This window comes from Eschscholzia californica, unplaced genomic scaffold (genome assembly GCF_041429995.1).
Source record: "Eschscholzia californica isolate CP2 unplaced genomic scaffold, dmEscCali1.0.p SCAF_3, whole genome shotgun sequence".
NCBI lineage: Eukaryota > Viridiplantae > Streptophyta > Magnoliopsida > Ranunculales > Papaveraceae > Eschscholzia > Eschscholzia californica.
The window spans coordinates 54,730,289-54,752,793 of NW_028238420.1; the positions used below are offsets into that span (position 1 = coordinate 54,730,289).

At 35.0% G+C, this 22,505-nt stretch overlaps 3 protein-coding genes across 3 annotated transcripts; 1 reads left to right on the plus strand and 2 right to left on the minus strand.

Annotated features, from left to right (window-relative positions):
• Positions 1–125: 125 nt before the first annotated feature.
• On the minus strand, positions 126–6,698 carry LOC147551974 (polypyrimidine tract-binding protein homolog 3-like). The gene is made up of 15 exons (XM_086667692.1): positions 6,498–6,698; positions 6,081–6,152; positions 5,921–5,992; positions 5,354–5,430; positions 5,106–5,193; positions 3,937–4,069; positions 3,482–3,546; positions 3,336–3,385; positions 3,210–3,251; positions 2,059–2,110; positions 1,800–1,857; positions 1,704–1,717; positions 1,070–1,177; positions 851–994; positions 126–678 (listed from the first exon to the last, which is right to left on the minus strand). Exons 2-15 carry the CDS (start codon positions 6,138–6,140, stop codon positions 289–291), a joined length of 1,353 nt encoding a protein of 450 aa, XP_086523818.1. The 5' UTR covers positions 6,141–6,152; positions 6,498–6,698; the 3' UTR covers positions 126–288.
• Positions 6,699–12,399: 5,701 nt separating this feature from the next.
• LOC147551975 (protein SOMBRERO-like) lies at positions 12,400–15,090 on the plus strand. The gene is made up of 3 exons (XM_086670416.1): positions 12,400–12,845; positions 13,132–13,460; positions 14,247–15,090. Exons 1-3 carry the CDS (start codon positions 12,626–12,628, stop codon positions 14,865–14,867), a joined length of 1,170 nt encoding a protein of 389 aa, XP_086526542.1. The 5' UTR covers positions 12,400–12,625; the 3' UTR covers positions 14,868–15,090.
• Positions 15,091–17,854: 2,764 nt separating this feature from the next.
• LOC147551976 (pentatricopeptide repeat-containing protein At2g13600-like) lies at positions 17,855–19,501 on the minus strand. The gene has a single exon (XM_086668600.1). It carries the CDS (start codon positions 19,499–19,501, stop codon positions 17,855–17,857), a length of 1,647 nt encoding a protein of 548 aa, XP_086524726.1.
• Positions 19,502–22,505: the final 3,004 nt, after the last annotated feature.

Genomic DNA, 22,505 nt, shown 5'->3' on the forward strand with positions numbered 1-22,505 from the left:
TACTATTATGAGACCAACTGCACCAGTAAGATACTGCTGGAGATGAAGATACAGATGGGAACTTACTTGCACTGATAAGTGATACCTACCAAAGTAAGAGATCGAGAATACAAAAGATAAAATAGTGAAGAGAAAAACCGAAGCATCTCCCATTTCGAAAAGATAAATAAAAGTAGAAGTATCTAACAAAGTAATAAATTATGCAGAAATTACACATGAGGATGAAACATTTATAACATAGAAAGTCACCTGCAACAACCAACCTACCTTCTTAAAATAGTTTGCTTCTTAGATGGTCTGCAGCTGGGAGAAAGAAATTCTGATGATGGACCCGTCGATGGAGCTTGCGTGCTTGCAAACTAGGGCTTCCGTTGCCTGTTCCTCTGTCTCAAACAAGACAAGAGCTTGCTTCTTACCGTTCGCCTCAAAGACCTTTGTGTTGACTATGGTATCATACTCTTCAAAGTGAGACACAATGTCTTCCTCGGTGATATCTTGTGGGAGGGTAGAGAGATGGATCATCTTGGTCGGGGAGCAGCAGTAGCGATAGTTTTTCGAGGCATTTCGGTTGTAACGATTCAGATTTGAGTTTGAGTACTCGTGTGTGTCCGCAGCTGTTGTTATGGTAGGATGCTTTGAATAGTTGACCTCCAACCTCTTGCCAAAAAGCAAGGCACCCTGGAGACCACCAAAGAAAAGAGAGCAAAAATTAGTAAACAATGGAACAGTATAACACACAATAGACATACATCAAAAAGAAAAAAAAGTCACGATAAGTGAAGTCATAAATCAAAACAAATGGTATCGACATTTGGACTTTCAAATGTGAGAAACGTAAACAAAACCGGACCTTCAAAAAGTGCACAGCCAATTCAGCCTGGAAGCCATCTCCCATCTGAACAAGAGCATGATCTGGTTTGTTGCGGAGAAGTTTGATTCTAACAATATTTCCATAGATGGAGAAAAGATTGAAGAGCTTATCCTCATCAATTTTCTGCGAAGTTGGATAAAAAGGAAAAAGTAGTTAACAATAAGAAGAACCGAAATTAGAGGATAAAATATGACTTACATCGGAATTGAGGTTGGAGACCAGAACAGTACACCTCTCATTAGTACCACTAATACCAGGAGGCAACCCTCCTCCAAATGCAGCTGCAATGGCCGCAGCATTTCCCATCTAATTAATGAAACAACAAAGTGTGTAAGACATGTCATTTGAGAAAAAACGAATTAAAAAGACAACCCAAGAATGGAAGGAAGATAACACACAATGTTTATCCACTCATGCGACGAGCTAAATCTCCAAAAGACTTTTTGGTGGATCAGTTACCTGCTCATAATCCTAATATCTAATCATCTAACTATTTGACGAAGGATTCAAAAGTTATTTTACTTTCTTGTGCTCTCAGCCCAGAGAATGAAGTAATTTAGATCGAATGAATCCTGTAGCAACCCAAGGTTTCTGTATTGGATTTATCTTCGTATGAGCTATGTGACAAGTAAAGCCAGGTAAATTCCTCTGAAGTGCATCGTTTGTCATAAGGAGCTAAGCCAGGGATGCTCTAAGCGCTTCAAATTTCTAGGTGGGATGTCAAAATATCGAAGTTAAATGTATTTGAGGAAATATCTCAACAATACCAAGCTAAGCCTAACTATCAGCAACTGAAACCAGTATAGCATGTACAAGGTAAGGCAAAACCCACCTGAGGAAAAGAACCTGAAACACACAACACGAGATTCACGTCAAATAACGACCATATAACCCACATAAAGCAACTATTAGTAGTAAAGAAAAGCACCTGCCCTGGCTCCAGGGGATTGAAGTGCGTATACGCCCCCAGAGTCACCAAAACCAGACTGTCACATGAAAACAACACAACCAGACTGTCACATGAAAACGGAAGATGACATCTTAAAAAAGAAAGACTACAAACAAATCTCAGACTCCACTGGTGAATTACAAGTATAGAAGGCCATAGGTAAATACAACAATGAGGCTGCAAAGAACTGGAAAAAGGGTGTCCTTGATATGTAGAAAAAAGATAATGATAACCATACTTGTGAAGATTTGCCCTTGTGTTCCGATGGCAAAGAAGAGTTGGTGAAATCTCTGCATTCGGAAAGAGAAACTTTCAGCAGCATTATTGTTATCTAAAAAAGAATTGGTACATCTTAATGGTTCCTATGACATGCTGCTAAACTTCTTTAATATAAGATCAGACCCCCTTCAGCAAGGTGGAGAATGCTTATCTACTAACTGAAAATCAAGAAGATTAGGGAGGAGAAGAAAGAAGTTGATCTCTTATTTCCCCAAAACTTGTTCCTCGCACCTCTATTCCTAACAAAAAAACAGATTTATGTTTTCCTATTTCACCCCACAATTGAGTGAAATGACAACCCAACTAGGGAATCAGTAATAATCAGCACGAGAGGGACTTGTCTTAGGCTGACTTGTGTGGTCGAGGAAGAAAGAACTTCATCTCTTATTCCACCAAACTTGTTCCTCGCCCCTCCTTTTCCGAAACTATATAAATAACAGATTTATGTTTTTCTTTTTCACCCCACAACCGAGTGACATGCCAACCCAACTAGGGAATCAGTAATAATCAGCACTAACATGCGAAGGGACTAGAATTAGGCTGACTCGTCTGGTCAGATGAAGATAGACCAAGCAATGAAATTTCCCGAAATTTAACCGAATTTTGCAAAACGTGTCCTAACTCCTAAATTTAGATTAGGTGAACGAAATCACACTTACAACTCTTCTTGCATAGTTTCCACTGACATGAGGGAAATTTCGACCGAAATTGTTGGAAAATTTGAAATTTCTACCGACATGATGGAAACCTAACAAAAAATCCGGAGAAACTCAAACTAAAGACATACCTATTCCTTCATCTGAAATTTCTTATTCATTTCTCATAGATATCTCTTGATTTTTTTATGTTATATCCTTAATGTTTTTTAAATCTATTTAAATAATCCGCCCTCGACTTAACTGCATAAATTGATTTTATCTAAGTACCACCCCTGATATGATTGTGTAATTGACGATACCTTCTCAAACTAATAGAGTTTGTTAACTATTAACTATTATCAGTAAAAATGTTACCTTCTCTGCTTCTCAAACCATGAAAATATCAAAAAAGAGATATGATAAGTGGCAGGTCAAATTGTCTAAGCAACATGAAACGAGAAGTCATTCGTACCTTGAGCGCTCATTATTGAAGTTCACTTGTAACTCACTCAAGCTGAAAACAGAAAGCACAATACATAAGAATCCCATGGCATATAATTCCGAAGAGTAAGATTTCTAAGAGTTACAAAAAACATACTTCGAGAATTGAATATCCAGCTGACAGCAACCATCATAGATATTCCGGCCCTAAAAAGATTGAGTGTGTGAGCTTAAAATTCAAATCCAGTGAGCTCAAACAACTACCAATTTCATTGGGATATTGGATGGGATAAAACTACATACTTGAAGAGCATCTCTTGCGGAAACAGCATTCTGGCGCAGTTGGAACTGGATCAGGGCCTGAAAACCTACAAATTGCATACTGTCTCTAAGAAAGGGAAATAGGGAATAAAGAAGAGTTTCCAATAGGGATCTGACAAAATCTTTTTAAGTTTATACAGGTCTAGCACAAATATAATTGAGATATACATGTTCAAAACTCAAAAAGTAAATTGAACTATTTGATAATCCTAAAAGTACTTCATAAAGAAACCATATCCACAGAGAAGGAATTTGTTTCGAATAACTTTTTAATTTCTTTAATCTTCATTTACTTCTTTCTATTTTTACTACTTTTCTCTTTATTGGTAAAAGACTTTGTTGAATTAATTAGTGCACCAATCTATCCAGCAAATTCAGAAAGCGTGAAAGAGAGGTAATAGTAGAGAAGGGTGAAAAGAAGACTTGAAGAAGCTGACCAGCTGACTTCTGAAATGTGACGATCTTCTCCACAAACCCATGGGGAGAAAAGACTTGATGAAGCACTTCCACTGTAATAGGATAGAGCAGGTGATGAATTGTAATTAAGAGGATTCGATTGGGCTCTGTATCCTGAGCATTCCCAACACCAGACCAGCATGGAGACAGAAAAGAGAGAGAAGAAAGAAAGAATGAACTGAGAAGAGTAGAAAAAGAAGAGACTTTAAAGAAACAAGAAATTACCTAGAAGCATAATTTATCATATAAAACAAGCAATTAAGCATTTTATCTTGAAAGAAAATAAAGGAGAGGTAAAGAGAGAGAAGTTAACAATTTTTTTTGAAAACTAGAAGGTAACAAATTCTACACTTCTGTTAGTATATATTGTATTTATTTTAGGCCAAAAGGACAGTAATCACATAATCTTCAGACTATTTTCAACGTTCAATAGGGAAAATAAGCTTCTTCCAAATTCACTTGAATAGAGCATAAATCGTTGAATCAACCTTAGTACATAAAATGACAATGTTACTACATCATGAACTCAATTTCAAAGATAACATGCAAACCCAAATACACTAAAGTCAACAGAATGGATAACTTTAACGCATAAAGCATCATTAGTTCTACAGGTGTACCACATGTATATGTGTATATGTGCTCCAGAGATGTAATTAAATCCTTAAAAAGTCGAACCCAATGGCTTTTACAACACAAGACAGCAACTAAAAATATTCAATAAACCCCTTTGTATCGCCAAAAGCCCACATTGGCAGCAGGTCAAATAATTACAATCATTCCAAGTTTGAAGTGTGAGAAAATTCTCTTTAGAATATTTGATAACTTCCCCTTTCAAGAAAATACAATCTTGTGTTGAAAAAAGTAATAAATTCTATCAACTCACATAGGATGCCCTAAATCTAGTTGCCACCAATCACTCAATGAAGTTTGATCATTTTCCCATAAAAACTCAATAATCATCAACGTTATTCAATATTACTCCTTCTACAATATATTGTGTTACCATAAATACCAACCGAAGATAATAAATATATACATTAGTCCATTAACTTATGGGCAGCATCCTGCATGCACTATAACCCATAATTAAACTGCATTAATAGAACGAGGTCTGCATGGTACTCATCAACACACTATAACTACCAACCTGGTCTCCATTCTTGCGTCCTTGCGCATTTTGATCCATCGTCGTTAACTCTTGATGTGAAGAGAACTGAATGTAAACATTCCTACCCCTGATAATCCATCATGAAATCAAGTTCTAAGCCACCTTGTCAAATAATGATACAGACGACAGTTGGAAATAGAGGAAAAGCTGAATTCATAAGCACCATTAAACATAGGCTCGCCGAAACAAACAGAAGTAAGCATTTCATATATCTACATATCAATTACCTGACGCTTGGTTGAACATTTGAAAAGTATTGCAATGCACTAATAGCAGATGGCAGATCATGCATTTGGAGAAGAGCCTGTACAATAGAATAGAGCAAAAACATGGATATATAGTCTTGAGTTTGCTAATAAGACACAAAACAACTTCCTCAGCAATAAGAGCCTGTATGTATCTTTGCAAGAATTGATGTACATACAAATTCGGTATCAAAAAACCCGAAGGTCTGCCCTTTAAACAGTACTCTGTGGGCCTTAGAACCCAAACTTACGCATATTATATTTTTGAGACAATGACTCTAAATCTTTTCTCCACAGGCAAAAGTGGAAATACCTTTAGATGGAAACTATAATTTACATTTAATACATCCATCAGATTCTTCAAGACTTCAAATTTTTTCCTTTTATGCATGTAACTAAAGACAACATACAATATCACTTGGCATAACTCCTCTTCTTTTTGTTATTTAATCCTTCAGTATCCTAAAATCTAATTGGGCTAGACCCATAACTTGAAATATAGAATACTAATTATTGCCGAAAACGAACAAAAGTAAACAGAAAAAGAACCTGATTTTTTGCACGTAACATGACGAGCTTTGTGACAGTACCGAAAGGATGGATTAGCTGAAGAAGATCATTCTGAGGGCAAAATACTACATAAATCAATAATCTATACATATATGTACAACACAAACACACACATACAGAGAGAAGTGAACTACGATACCTCCGATATTTCATGTCCGACGTTACGAACATGAATGACCTTGGAAGGAGCTTCTGCCATCTTACAACAAACCTAAAACAAAAACTCAAACATCAGACATTTTAATTTCCAGATGAACTTCAATGAATAACCCTTCCACTTTCCTTCTTTTGTGGAAGGTGAGTGTTCAGTTAATTGGTATAGGATACTGTGGAGATGGAAAACATGCAGATAATTTACAGTATCCAAGAAATCTATGAACATAAAATAAAGCAGTGAATCCCTTGAAAAGATGGCAAAAGCCCTAATCTTGAAAAATCATGTCGTTTTGCAAACCCTAGATATAGTATAAAGTTACAAAATTTGAGAGTTGAGAGCCGTCGACTTTCAGAGAAACCATTTAAGCAGTAGGTGAGTTCAAAAATTGAGATCCAATACCAGTTTTAGGGGAATCGGCTACAACAGACCTTGCTCACCGGTGTGGATATATATATATAGAGAGAGAGAGAGAGAGAGAGAGAGAGAGAGAGACGGGGAGAGAGAACGAGAAATGCCGCCCCAAAAAGAAGAGCACGAAAATTAGTTAGGTTAATTCCCTTCAGACCCCAATTGGTGACCGATTAACACTTTAGCCTCCATAAATGGCCAACCATGTGTTTTTTTTCCTTCATATGGATTCCGATCTAAGTTAGTCATTACATGATCATCGAGATGTCATAATCACGATAACTACCTAAGTTAAACTACTAATGAAATGGGTTTACAACCCAACAACATATTAAAGAACCTAAAACTCAACAAATTTATTAATTATACGTTAATAATCTAAATTCAATAACCATGAATTCTACCTTCTCTAATAATTGAATCAGGGACTTCCACGATTTGGAAATTTATGTCAACATTATCAACCACTTGGGCAACCAAGTGTTGACTAACAATTCGTTTTGAGTGCACGAGTGTTCATTCATTTTGGTCCACAAGTATTGCTTGGGTTAATTCCATTTTGCCCCCTAAATATGACCAACTTACTAAAATAACAACCTTAGAGATGACCAACTACCCTTATGTCCACCTTTTTCATTGTTCTATCTTTTTTTCTGTCTGACGTTTGTGAGCTGGTTTTTCTTATCAAAAATTTCCTACCCGTATCTTCCATGTCAGACACAAATATTTGGTGGTCCTAAGACTCATTATAACTCGTCAAATTAAATCAATTAATTTTTTTTTCAATTTTTTCAATTTACTTTTTCCTCCTATCTCCTTTCACATAAACTTTTTATCCTCTCTCCCTTAACCAAAAATTCCCTGCCCGTATCTTCCATGTCAGACACAAATATTTGGGGGTCCTAAGACTCATTATAACTCGTCAAATTAAATCAATTAATTTTTTTTCCAATTTTTTCAATTTTCTTTTTCCTCCTATCTCACTTCACATAAACTTTTTATCCTCTCCCCCTTCACATGCGTTCCGAAGGAATAATGCTAATCTCCTACATTGTACGAGTCCTTGGAACTGAAGTAGAGGTTTGTCTTCTTAGTGTGGAAGTTGTAATAAGGAAAACTTGCTTCACATCTTCTAAATTAAGAAACATGATTTGTTTATTGCGTTTTATCCCGAGCATTGCCTCATGTAGATTAATCTTACTCTTTTTGACAGGGTTATTTGCACACTTCAGAGCATGACTTGCTTCAACCACTTTAATGACTTTTTGTTTCATAGTTACCGAAGACTCGTCCTATCCATCGGTAGTTGTATATCCTATAATATTGCCATCTAAACTTCTGCTACCAGTACGTGGTCGTTTAGAGGACTCTGGCTCTAATTCTAAAAAAAGCATGGATATTATTATCATCTTTGGCAAAAAATTGCTACTTCATTTTTGATCCCTTGTGCCTTATCAAAACGAGAAAGATTTGTTCCACTAGTAATTCCTTGATTATGTATACTTTCACCGGTGCTAGTCCCATCATTTGTTGTGCTCATTGTATTACTTCCAAATGCATCAGCCAAAACTTTTGTATGAGACCATTCACCTTCTTCTCTTTCAACAACTTCGACATCTGTCGTTGTATTATCTTGAACTATTGTCCATTTTTCTTTAGAGTCCTTTGCCTGCCATCATTGATGTGATGGTGACAAGACTTATTATAACTTGTCAATTCAATTAAGTTTTTTCAATTTTCAAAATATATTATTTTCCCTCTTCCTTCACATCAACTCTTTATGGAGATAGGAGGAAAAAGTAATTTTTTTTTTAAAAAAAATTAATTAATTTGACGAGTTATAGTGAGTCTTGGGACCCCAAGTATTTGGCTGACATGAAAGACACGTGCAAGGGCAGTTATGGTAAGAAAAGTTGTCTTAGTAACGTCTGTAGAAAAAAGAGATAGAAAAATGGGGCAAAATTAGAAGCTAATCATCTTTAGGGGTCCATTTCGGTGAGTTAGTCATCTTTGGGGGGGCAAAAATGGAATTAACCCTTTTGTTTCACTTTCCCATTTTTCTCTAGGATTTTTGTATCGATTGAGATATTATGCCCAGTCGGGACACATGACCGGTTCAGATTTAGTGAGAGAAGGTTAACACACTTTCTCTCACTAAATATGGCTCGACTACGTACCCCGATCGAAATACGACCGGAGTTTTGTTGAGGTACAGTCACATTTTTCTATTTCTATTCAATTTACAACTGATACCACCTTTATTGACACCATCATCACTGACAACTTTTTTTTACTATGTCTTTTTTGGGCAACCCGAAGCCCTCTCTAGAGGGTAAATCGAGTCGATCCAATTGCCCTCAGACATGTTTGCCCTTAGGCCTAACAGACCAGACACCTCAACTCTCTGCTATTAAGTTGTTGGGCAGACTCAAGAAGACTCTTTACATCCTTCTATTGCTTAAAGCACTGTAAGTAAAGTATCATTCAAATTTATGTCAATCCACGTTCTTACGAAAGTTACGAAAAGAGAAATATAAGACTGATTTTAGGAAAAATAGTAAAAAAAGGGGAACATATATATACAGGGATGCTGAGAAATTCAGTGGGAATTTGGTGTGAAACCCCATCCAAATGAATTTACAATAATAAGGAGAAAAATAGTTATACAAAAACTAACAGGAATCGACATCGAATTTACTATGTGTCAATTCAAATCGAAAGATATTAAACACTTAAGTACATGTTCCACTTCTGCTCGGTATTTAGAAGTCTTTGTAATCCTTTCGTGGGGGATTGTTGGATAAATGGCTTCCAAAGCCTTTAAGTCCGATAGTCCCACTTGAAGAGAATAGTCGGTCTGACCAACACGGGTCGGGTCGGGTTTGAGAGTTCTGGAGTTTGGGGAATTCAGATGAAAATAAATACTTTTTTGGTATTTATTCTTTCTAAAACTCTAGTATTTGTTTTCTTGTAAAACAATTAAAGGATTCCCTCAAATCCACAACTTCCTTATTCTCCTCCACCTGGAAAACCTTAATAGGGTTTACTTGGTCTATCAATAAGACCTAAACACAACAAGAAGAGGAATTCATCTTCTACTAAGAGCCGATTTTCTATTTTTCCAATATCATCTTCGTCAGTGCAGTTGAAGATGATAACTGTGGTAAATCCTTGGGGAATGTTCGGAGTTATACAATTTGCACCGAGGTTGTACTGAAATCACTTTTAAAGCAGTGGCTTACATACCTCAACACGACAAACATGTTTCTTGATTTTTCGAGTGATCATAACTTCATGGATCTGACCCTACATTTCGTACAACAGATAAAATTCAAATTTAAAATCTAAGGTAGAAAAAACAAAAAAACTACTAAAATTAACCACAAAAGAAACATTATATTTTTTTAAAGTAAAAGAAACATTATATTTGAATCCATCAAAATTAGTGAAGAGAGCATTACCTCATAAACAAAATAAACTATGTCTGGCCAAGTAGAAACTACCAAAACAAAAATGAAACTCAGTGAAATTTGCTCATGTGACAAAGAGTGTAAAAATGTACGAATTTCTTGGAGAAAATGATTTTTGAGAAAAAATTTCATATTACTGTTGTTTGGTTCGATTGGAAAAATTGTTTGTTTTTATCAAAATTTTCATTTTCAGGTTTCATTGTTAAAATCATTTTCTTAATAATTTTATATCATAAGTGAAATATTTCTAAGTATGTTTGTCTTTTTTGTAAGTTTTTGCAAATAAAACTTCAATTTTTTAGACAACTATTTTCTTGCCATCTCTCAAGTCCAAAATCACCTCTACGAAACTAAAGAAATTTTTTAATATAATAAAATCAAAACATAAAAAATAAAATATCTAATATTCAACTTTTTATATAAAAACCTAACTAAATTTTCTATTAGAAACGGTGCGCAGATATATACACAAGAAGAGGAGAAGATAAACAAGCCTAATTGAATAGTTAAAATGACCATATAATAGAGAACGACAAAAAACGATCCGAACAATTTGATTAAAGTAAAAATTCCCAAATGAAAAAATTTAGAAAAAATTTATTTCTCTTTTTTTTTTGTCAAGGATAATATTTATTTCTCTTAGAATAACAACCAAACGCACACAAATTTAATTTTTAGATGAAATTTTTCTTTAGAAAAATGACAACCAAACAAAACCTAAATTATAGATCTAGCCACAAGAAGAATATTTGGTATAAATAACTCATTTCTTGGTCTTCGACCCCTCAGTCACTACGAACGCCCCCGATCAGTGCAATGAAATGTGTCTATTTATCTATCTCTTGACTCGAAACGATAGCATGTTTGAAAAAGGATTGTAGAGTGTCTAATGTTTGGGCCAAAGACTAAATACTATTAATGAAAACCGAATGAAACTTTGCTTACAATATGTTAATCCTTAAATGAAATCGTCTATTTATCTTCAACCAGCTAGATTCCTAAAATCAACAGCGAATTAAAATATAGATGGCTTGTTCGTAAAGATAAGGGGATTTAGAGTCAAATCAAACTTAATGATCAAGGCTTTGGTTAATTCTGAGCTGTATAAAGTTGCATCCCCTTAGTTATATTATTGAAAATATTTTAAAGGATCAATTAGGTTAACCATCTCCGTGGTTGACCATTAGGGCATCAAGAGAAAGGAAGATTCATTAGATTGCGTGCTGATCCCTTCGAACCCTCATAATGAAGTGTGCTAGGGCTACGGATCTGATTGATGATATATTCAAACAAGATGCATTGGGAGGCGCTTTTTAATGTGGGGATGGAAGGAGAATACCGGAGTATATGTATATTATTGTTACTGACTTTCATGTATAGGGCTTCGAGTTTTAAATCTATATAACAAATCACATTCTTTAATTAATTAATTAATCAGCTAGTTCCTTGCTTTCAGCGTTGGTTTAACTAGTGATTTGAGAACTTACTGTCCGCATTCAGCGTTGGTTTAACTAGTGATTTGAAAACTTACCGTCCACGTGGGTCACCCGTCACCCAATGAATATTTCGTAATGTGAAATAATTACTTTAGTTTGTTTTGCATTTTAGGTGTTTCGTGGTGCACGATAAGTCATACTATGTATTACTTCTGGTTTTAATAAGTTAAAGTTTTGCAAAAGATATTGAGCCGAAGGTCCAATGTTTCACCGCCCCCATGTAATCCTATGCAAACCTAATGCAACCCAATACTATCCTACTTCAATCAATCAATCCTAATGAAACTCCACTCCAACCCTTTCAAACCGCACAAAGAACTAACAAAAATGATTAGGAGACTTTCCTGCTCACTTCTTGCACATACTTCGTTACTGAGGTGGCTAATAAGAGAAGATGTATTTTAGTCTTTTCACAGTCTGAAAATATTATGAGAAGATTAAAATACCCTTGATGGCCTATTTATCAGGAGAACAACATGGAGTGTACCGGAGAGTCTCCCTATCTGCACTGAAGAACTAAAGCGAAAAAATAATTAATACATCATTTTCTATTAAAATAAAATAGGGGTCAGGGTATTTAGACAAAATTACTCTTAATTTTTATTAAACTTATAGGTGGGGTACATACTGAGGAAGAATACAAGAATGAATGAATAATGGTGAAATTCCTATATTCTTTTTCTGACACCATGTGTTCAATTAAATCATATATATATATATAGATAAGGGTTGTGGGAATGCAGCTGCTAATTTGGCAAGATCTTATCATAATATGATGCATATAATCTGCATGGGAGGTCTCCTATTCAACCAACATTTTCCCTAATCTCATATCTCATCAACTTGGACCAAAAATCCTAATTCCTAGCTAGCTCTTATTATTATAAATTTATAAATATATACACACTGTGCATAGCTGCTAATAATATCCAAAAAAAGATTTTATATTAATTTTCCTATATTTCTGTTCCAATGCCTTTTAATTCCTTCTCTCTTGGGATGTAACTCTACCAACTAGTATAGAAACCACAACCTCCTCTCTCTATTCTCACTCACCCAACTCTCCTCTCTCCCATCTCTCTCTTTTTAGATCTCTCTGTTATAGTAGTCGATCTCCTGCGGCAGGCCTTCATTAATCCCTAGTCCGACGAGGATGATGTGTTCATCGGTACCGGGTGGGGTAGGGGGTTCGTCCGGTGGTGCATCAGAGCAACAACAACAGTTGACAATAGTCCCTCCAGGATTTAGATTCCATCCAACTGATGAAGAACTTCTCTATTATTATCTAAAGAAGAAGGTTTCTTATGAAGTTATCGACCTCGACGTTATTAGAGACGTCGATCTCAACAAAATTGAACCCTGGGACCTCAAAGGTAAATTTGCAAATTCCCCATATATCAACTTTTTTAGACTCGACTTCTCTATGTAAAGTTTGCACGAGACACCCTAACATAAAAAGATATTAACCATGACCTTTTAGCCAACCGATACGAAACTAGGTTGTCAACTACCCCTCCAAGTCGGGGCCTCTAGGCACAGTGGGTTTCAGAATCCCCTAAAGGCCTGCTAAAGTTGGGAAAAATATTACTACGAAATAAGGTTTCCTGTTTGTGCATGTATGACGACGATTATGAGTTTGATTTGATTTTATTGATGCAGAAAAATGTAGCATTGGGTCTGGACCGCAGAACGAGTGGTATTTCTTTAGCCACAAAGACAAGAAATATCCAACCGGAACAAGGACTAATAGGGCGACTAACGCTGGGTTTTGGAAAGCGACCGGAAGAGATAAAGCTATTCATGACCACCAGACCAACTCATCATCATCCTCCTCTAGTAACAACAGAATAGGTATGAGGAAAACTTTAGTTTTCTACACAGGAAGAGCCCCTCATGGGCAAAAGACTGACTGGATCATGCATGAGTATCGTCTCATTGAAAACGATCACCAAAACTTCGTTCATTCTTCCGATCAACTCCACTATCAGGTATATATCTATACAATCGGAAATGCTAGGTAACCCAACATTTTTGAACCACTTGGTAAACAAGTATATATTGCTCGAGTTCACGCGGAAAAGAGAGGGTTTAGGAATCTCTTTCCTCTGTATGTCTTTGAATCTTTAAATATGGAGCCCCTAGTTTGATGATTTCTCCAACACCAACTTTTCAAATTAAAGTCTATGAAAAGAAAATCACAGATTTTCAAAAACCATTTCATCATGACTTTTCAAAGATATTTGACTTTTTGCACTTATTAAGTGATTTTCAGTCATTAAGTGCGGATCGACAAATTTTGGTCATTTATTTTTATCTTTTACTTAATAAGTGAAAATGACTTCTAAATAGTAACACAATAAGTCCAAAAAAAAAATGAACTACGAACTTGATCTTACTTTTTGCACTTGTTTTGTAAATGCTAAAGACGATGTTTTTATTTATTTTTATTTTTTTTTACTTACAATGACCTATATAATCATAACTAAAAACAATACCTAAAATAATTGATAACTACAAAACATATTTGTGACTTTAGCGAAGACTATATTCATCTCTGCTCCACACTAATCACGAAACTACCAAAACTCCATGATACCTAAATTGTTAACGATTTATGTTTTGAAACAAAATATTATATATCATAGGAGTAATTTTTTAAGTAAAATCACGAGTGTGAAGAATTAGTATGAAATGCTAGCATTTAAATACTTTAAGGTCAAGATATACACAAATCTCATAATCTTATGCATGTTGTTTGTTGGTGTTCACTGCAGTTGCAGGAAGATGGGTGGGTAGTTTGCAGAGTATTCAAGAAAAGAACCCATCAAAGAGGTTTTCAACATGAAGTGGATACTGATCATCAACAACATCCACTTTATCATCATCAAGTGAAATTTGATCATATGAATATTCATGTCGATTGTCCTAGTAACGTCGTTGCCCAATCACTTCATCATCATCAACAACAACTAGGGCAGGATGGTGCAAGAGATAACAATAGTAATTTCCATCAACATCATCAATATCATGATTTCAGCAATCTTATTGATAGTAATATGCATCTTCCTCATTTGCTAAGCGAAGAACAACAACGATCGTCAACCGTTCTTCCACCTGTTTCTTTGCTACAACAAGTTATTTCCATGAACAATATCGATATCGAGTCTTCTCATAATCTACTCAAACTAGCTTCTTCTTCCAACATCAACAACAACAACAATGTTAACATTTGTGGGGGTAGTAGTACTGTTAATGGTATCAATGATCATAAAAAAGATGACAACAACAACAACAGCTGTAGGTTTAATGGTGATTGGTCTTTCTTGGACAAACTTCTTGCATCCCATCGTCAACATCATCAAAGCTTTGGATCATCTGATCACCACCAAAACTAAATGACCTATCAGGAATGCAAAATTTCTTGATTTTTTTTTGTTTCTTTGGAGAACTTCCATTATCAATATCTTTAGAGAGTGGCATTATGAAAACTAAGTAAGATTAATGTTGTATGTAAAAGATGAAGATAATTCGCTTTAAACACTTTTTGTTTTTGGTTGTTAAGGTGAATGATATATGATCATCAACTACCATTCCTTAATGAAACAAATTCTAGGACAACAATGGTTTCGTTTTCAGTCATTTTTCTATCCGTTTAAGAGCATCTTCAATGCAAGACTCAATTTTTAAAAGCTGCTACGTAAGATTTTGAAAGTCTTTTCTAAAAAAAAACTTTTCTGACACAAAGTTTAATTTTGATCTCTAAGATGATGCGGTGGCGGTTAAACAGAGATACCCCTCAAGAGGACACTCTAGAAATAGAGTGACCTCTCGAGATATCTCTAACTAGGTATAATCCGTGCCTTCGACACAGATGTATGCGTTATGAACTATAGTTTGAACTGGTTAAATAAGAAGGGTATTTCAAAGTCATCTTATTATTCATAAATTGAATACAACAGAGTGGCTCAAAACAACCATTTTTGTCGTACTTATTTTTCAATATAAATTGATTTTTTTTTGAAGGAATATGAATTGAACTTGTAAGTTACAAGTCTACATTATCCATAATATAAAATAAAACTTACAACGTGAATCAGTCATAGAAGTTGAATTGAACGTCTACAAATTGGCACAAATATCAAAGTTGAATTTAACGTCTAAAGATTGGCACAAATATCGAACAAAAGAAAAAACTAATAAGGTTAGACAAATTTAGACACAACAAATAATTAGAAAGCACGAAACAGAAGGAACCCAACATGAGTTTTAGAGAGAAATTAGCATTTAGGAAGAAAAACTAATGAACTCCGATTTGGGGAGTCTACTTTCGAAGTATTCATATAAGAGTATTCTTTTTTTGTTAAGAATTCATATAAGAGTATTCACAAGTCGTATGCTAAAACCAAAGGTGCAAACATCATCTAAGAGTCTCATACATAGTTTAGTCGATTGAATGTCTAGAAATTCGATTACTTGCTAGGTTTAAAACCCTCAAATTAGAAATTTACATAGCAAATAAGTAAATATTCATTTTAATAGATTTAAAACAACAAAACTGAAAGAGGAATTTCATGTGATAGAACAAAAACCCCAACTAAAGAAGATTATAAAAGATGAGAATTATGTTGAAAGCTAAGACAAAGAGGCCGGACCCAAACCAAAACAGCAATTAAAAAAGCAGAAAAGTTGCAAATAATGGAAGAAAATCACATATGGTATCAATGACATTAATAACTTTGTTCCACCATCATATGCAGAAAGAATCCTTGACCTCCTGGTTGTAATGGGTATAGACGTGAATACATGTGCGCAACATGTCGGACTCAAGTATGGATCCTTATATATGCGGAGCACAAGATGATGCGGTTGTGGCTAAAGAGAGATACCTCAAGAGGACACTCTATTTCTAGAGTGTCCTCTTGAGGTATCTCTAACTAAGTATAACCCGTGCCTTTGGAACAGAAGTTTACTGTTTAGTCGATCAGATGTCTAGAAATTTGATTACCTGCGGTCCCAAGCACACTCAAATTAGAAATTTACATTGCAAATAAGTAAATATTTAATATAATAGATTAAAAACAACAAAACAGGAGGAATTTCATGCCATCGAACAAAAATCCCAACTAAAGAAGATTATACAAGATGAGGATTATAGAAAGCTAAGAGGCAGCACCCAAACCAAAACAACAATTAAGAAAAAGCAGAAAAGTAGCAAACAGTGGAAGAAAATTACATATAGTATCAATGCCATTAATGACTTCCTGATTAGCTTTGCGTTCTTTCCACCATCACATTTAGGAAGAATCCCTGCACCCCTGATTGTAATGGGTATAAACCTGAATTACAAAGCATCTGAATGCCCAATTGGAGATGCAAGCTCAGGCTCATTTGACAACTAATTTTGAGTTGTGTAATAACATCAACTAATTTTGAGTAAAACCGAGGTGGAGCAGCGCATGAGTGACAGATGAGACATTTGGCCACACATCTAACTCAAATAAATCGTCAATTCATGTGGATGCATCACTCTCTACTATTTCTGGCCTTGCTTCTACAAACATCGCTTTTCCAAAGCGAGAAGAGGAATGCGTGAAAACATACAAAAGTCAGAAGGTAAATACTACCAATGTCTATTAGCGACGAAGCGAAACAAACCAATAGTCTTCACATATCTTTAAAATAATTAAATATTTCTTTACAAAAATTATCATGTCACATAAGTAAGCAAAACAGTTTTAAATCCTTGCCGTGATTCGTTGTTTAGTGGATCAGAATCATTGAAAGCACGAACCACGACAGCCCAATAGGATTTCTGCCTAGAGTCTGCCTGGTTTTCTTGTTCCCAGGCATTCAATATCATATAGAAAGCAGGCAGAGGGATCCTCAGTCAATCCAAATTGTAGGAACCTTCTGATACCGTTCCCCCGAGATCATTACCAGAAAACAGATGTATATGGTTGTCTTGCACTTACGCCCAAGTGACTAGCCGTAAAAGGTCCATCGAGCCCATACGGAATGCTCAAGAGTTGGTACTTGGTTGACTGGGCTAGAGAACTACGTCGCAATGGAAAGGTGGAAATCATTGATCCAGAACTGGACTTGTATGACCAAATATCGTAGAGTTGTCCAAGTTACATTGCCTAGTATGAAAAGAATCACACAAATTCTCTCTGGAGGTACTAATCTTCCTTTTCTACCCACCAATATCTGTGGTGATATTCTAGGTATAATCTTCTCTGATGCTTATCAGGATGAATCTAACCTTTTCTCAAGTAGATTTCGAGGAGCATCTCCAGTTTGACAAACTTTAGAAAGAAAAGTTCATCTAACCATGGAACATATTCACTTATGATGCCTTTGGTTGCTTATCTTCATCTGACGTTTAGCGTTCTTGAAGAATCCAACTACACCCTTTCCCCTTCTTCAAATCAATCTCCCTCATCAATTGCAAGATCTGCCTAGATTTCTCAAATTTACCTTTTTTACGATATAAGTTCGCCAACATAACATAACCTGCAGAATTACTTGGCTCCAAGATCCGGAGCTCGCGAGCTGCTGTTTCCCCTACCTCCTCATTCCCGTGAACTAGGCATGCACTAAGAATAGTTGACCATGTTACGGCATTTGGTGTGAGGGGCATCTCAAGTAAGAAATTGTATGCTTCGATTACTTTACCTGCTCTTCCAAGCAAATCGATGACACAAATATAATGATCCAAACACGGGTTGATCCCATATTTTATATTCATACTGCGGAAACACTTAATTCCTTCATCAACTAATCCTCCATGGCCACATGCCGTTAGTAATGCAACAAATGTGGTGTTGTCATATATACCCAAATTTAGTGCCTTCTCTCCATTCTCTAATGCTTTTTTCGAATAACCATTTTGGCCAAGGCCTAAAACGAGCGAATTCCATGAAACGACGTCTCTTATACGCATTTCATAAAACATTCTCTCAGATTCTTCGATTGAACCGCATTTCATGTACATGTTCATCAGCGAATTACCCGTGTAGATATTATTCTCAAGGATCCCACTCTTAAGGACACACGAATGGATTTGCATCCCAACTTTAAGCATAGTAAATGTAGCACAAACAGTTAGAACTATTGTGTAGGTTGATGGGTTCGGACCAATATGCTGTCTTCGTAGCCTGCATAACTGGAGAAAAAAGTGAAGAGCTTCAACGCTGCGTCCACCTTCGGCAAACCCAGATATTATAATGTTCCAAGAAAGGGTATCCTTGTCTCCCATCAAATAAAATATTTGAAGAGCTTTATCGATCAAAAGATAACGTGCGTAAGAACCCATCATTACATTCCACGTACTCAAATCTTTCCACGTTAATCCGTGAAAAACTTTCTCTGCATCAACTAGATTTCCTAATTTACCATGTAAATCAATCAAAGAGTTTGAAACAAAAATGTTATCCTTTTCATGTTCATCTAAAAGCTTAACTATCAAACCATGAAACTGCATTCCCATTACAAGTGACTCTAAAGCTAAACAAGCTTTAACGAGAATCGTAAAAGTAAACGTATTCGGTATTATCGAAGGAAAAAATCTTCCATAAGAGGTTATGAAAAGTTTCAAAGCATTCATAGGCTGGTTATTATGGGTATACGACGAAATCATAGATGTCCATGATATAACATTCTGATGGGATTTAGGAATTAAATCAAATACCTTGTGTGCTTCAGAGACAAACCCTAACTTCGATAACCCGACTATCATTGTACTATAAGATATTGAATTTCTTTGAGGCATTCTAAAGAACAATCTGCGTGCTTCATCTAACTTGTTGAAATCAAGATAAATAGACAACATAGCATTCCAAGAAACTTGATTTCTTTGAGGCATTTCATCGAAAACCTTGATGGATTTTTCTAATTGGCCCGATCTTGCCAAATCTGTTAGCTTTTTAGTACAAGAGATGATTATTTCTTCTGATATCTTTTCCTCGGAAGTTTGTGAAACGGTTAGGGTTCGCGCCAGAATACATCTTTGAGTATGAGAGAGGCGCATTACGTATACTTGTTGGGATGTTTACTGGCTGCCCGTTCAGGAATTTGGTCTTTCAAAGTCCAGCGGTCAAGCCTTATATCGAATCTTGGACCTCTGCATTGCAAAGTATATTCATTGACCAACTGGACTACCGGTGGTTGGCATAAATATGTGGAAGATTAAGAGGATTCTTTTGTCAATTATTTTGGGTAGTTTGTTTACATACGATATATTCTAACGCGTCTTACGTGAAATCTCCACAAATTACTTGGTGTAATTTCACGAGAGACTTGTTGGAAATCAATTTGCTTAAAAATCTTCAAGTAATCTCGATCGAAGAGAATAAATCTGTTATATTAAAACAGATCAGTCGGTTATCCAGGAGATAAGTCTGGCCGTCCATTTTATTTTAGAGATTTAGTTGGGAACACATCCAACGATTAATATAAAATCTTTTTATGTAAATACACTAGAAAAAAGAAGGGTATCTATGTAAATCAGTCGAAATTAGTTAGAATAACTACCCACATATTTCTCTCCCTATTTTTTTTTTCTCACGGATTACATCTTAGGTTGTGTTTGATATCAGGGAAATAATTCCATGGAAATAAGAGAGTTCCATGGAAAGTCTTCCAAGGAATTTATTCCGTGAAAATAAGATTTCTTCCGTTTGATGGTCATTTATTATTCCGTGAAATTACGAACTCTGTTATTTGGTGGACAACTAACTTCTACGAATATAATACTCAATTAAGAGTTTCTAGTTACTCCTTATGTAGTCAAAATGACATTTTTTCTTTTATATTACCAAAATTACATTTTCGTCCTTATGCTGTCTAAATTACATTTTTACCCTTATCTTTTCAAAATTATATTTTTGCACCTATGTTGTAAAATTATTTAACTTTGTGTCATTTCAATGTAAAAGTGCAGACATGCTATTTTTACAAGATAAAGATAAGAATATCATTCGGACCACATAAGGGTAAAAATGTCACTTTAATGTATACGAGGGTAAAATTGACATTTTAACATAAGGGTAATATGTCAATTTGATATTATAAAAAGGTAAAAATGTAATTTTGGCTATATAAAGCCAAAATGTCATTTCAACAACTTCGTAAACATGTCATTTGATAAAAAGGGCAAAAATGTCATTTGACCAATATATAAATAAAAGTTTAGAACATATATGGAGATAAATATTAGGTTTCAAGTATCTGAATATATTAAAATATTTTTATTTTGATTTTTGACTTTCCACGGAAACTAATTCCTAGGGCGGAGCAAGGAATTAAAAGTAGGCTATTTCATGGGAATAGATTCCCTAGGGAATTAAAGTCATGGAATTAAATTTTATTTATTAATTGGGCCTTTACCCAATATATAAATGTTAGGCATTTAAAGGGTGCCTTTAGAATTTAAGGGAGGGGGAGTGTCTATAGACAAATGTTTATTAATTAGGTTTTATTTATTAATGGAGCCTTTAACCAATATATAAATGTTAGGCACTTAAGGGGTGCCTTTAGAATTTAAGGGGGTGCCTTTAAAATTTAAGCTTATTTATTAATTCAATTTATTTATTAATTGGACAGAAGTGAACAAAGAGAGTTACGATAGGAAAGAAATAGAGAGAGAAAGTTACGGGAGGAGGGAGAGATAGAGAAATTAACTTTCGCATCTAAAAGGTGGGAAAAAAAATTAGACCATTTGTACGTTTGTTTTTCTTAGAAAATCGATTTTCTTACCCAAAGTGGCCAACCAAACAGCGAAAAACTAATTTTCCTGAGAAAACGACTTTACTCACATTTCACACGTATCAAACGGACTCTAAAGATAAATTTTAGTTTCAAAATTGGACACAAAACTCATTTTTAGTTTTTTTTTGACCAAAAGCTCATGGGTCGTGGCCTTAACCATAACCATATAATATTAGAGAAGTTTTATAGGCAATGACCAAACATGTTGAAGGCAATGTATTTTTTCTTCAAAATTTCTTCAAAATAGGTTGACCAAATATGGTTAGAGGCAATGCATGAATTTGAGAGTTTATCACCCATTTCCTCTTTTCTCTCATTCCGGTCAAAAGCCACCGGCGGTCACCGACAACTACCTTAATTTGTTTTCTCTTCTTCTTCTTCTTCTTCTTCTTCCTCCTCTTTCTTCGCCATCCTTCTATCTTCTCTCTCTTAAATCCCCTACACCGACAGGAACTCTGGCAGAAGGGGCACAACAAGAGTTTTTCGAATATGCATTGTTTTTAACTAAACTAAGAATTGCCTTTATCAAGATTGCCTTGAACAACTTTGGGCATTGTCTATACAATCTCCCGTAATATTATAACGTGAACATTCAAATTACTAATATAAAATAAAAGGCATATATAAGCTAATCTGAAGTGTCACATGTCTTATAATATAATAAATCCCACTACCAGACAATCATCTCAGTAGTTGTGATATTTTTTATTTTCTCAACTAGTTTTCCTTTTTTTTTTCTTTCTTATTCAATTTCCAATACTTGATTATTTTAATGTACATCATTTTTATATTTGTCTCCTCTGCTCAATGACAGTGTTACTTTATTAAAACAAAAAAAAATAAAGATAATCAGAGTCCCAATTACTCAAATTTGGATTCCAAAACATTGATGAATGTGTTCAACAAATTATTAAATTGAAAGCTCAGAAAATGAGACAAAACCTAAAGTAGAAAAAGTAAAAATAATCTATAAAAATCAAAAGCATTTAAATGGAGGATCACAAACTTAGGTAAAAATAAATATAGTACATAATAGTACAACAACAGACCCGAGCAAACATCAACACATTGGACATGGTGGAACCAATCGATTGTTCATTTCTTGTAGCATTCCGATGCTCTGTTATATCTGCTTCAACTAACTACACGATTAATGCACTGGCAAAATTTGCTCGTACTAAATTATAATCATGTACTACTTTTAAAATTTTTTTTGTTAAAATGTTGTTATCATAATGACTATAATGCAACATCGTGCAATATTT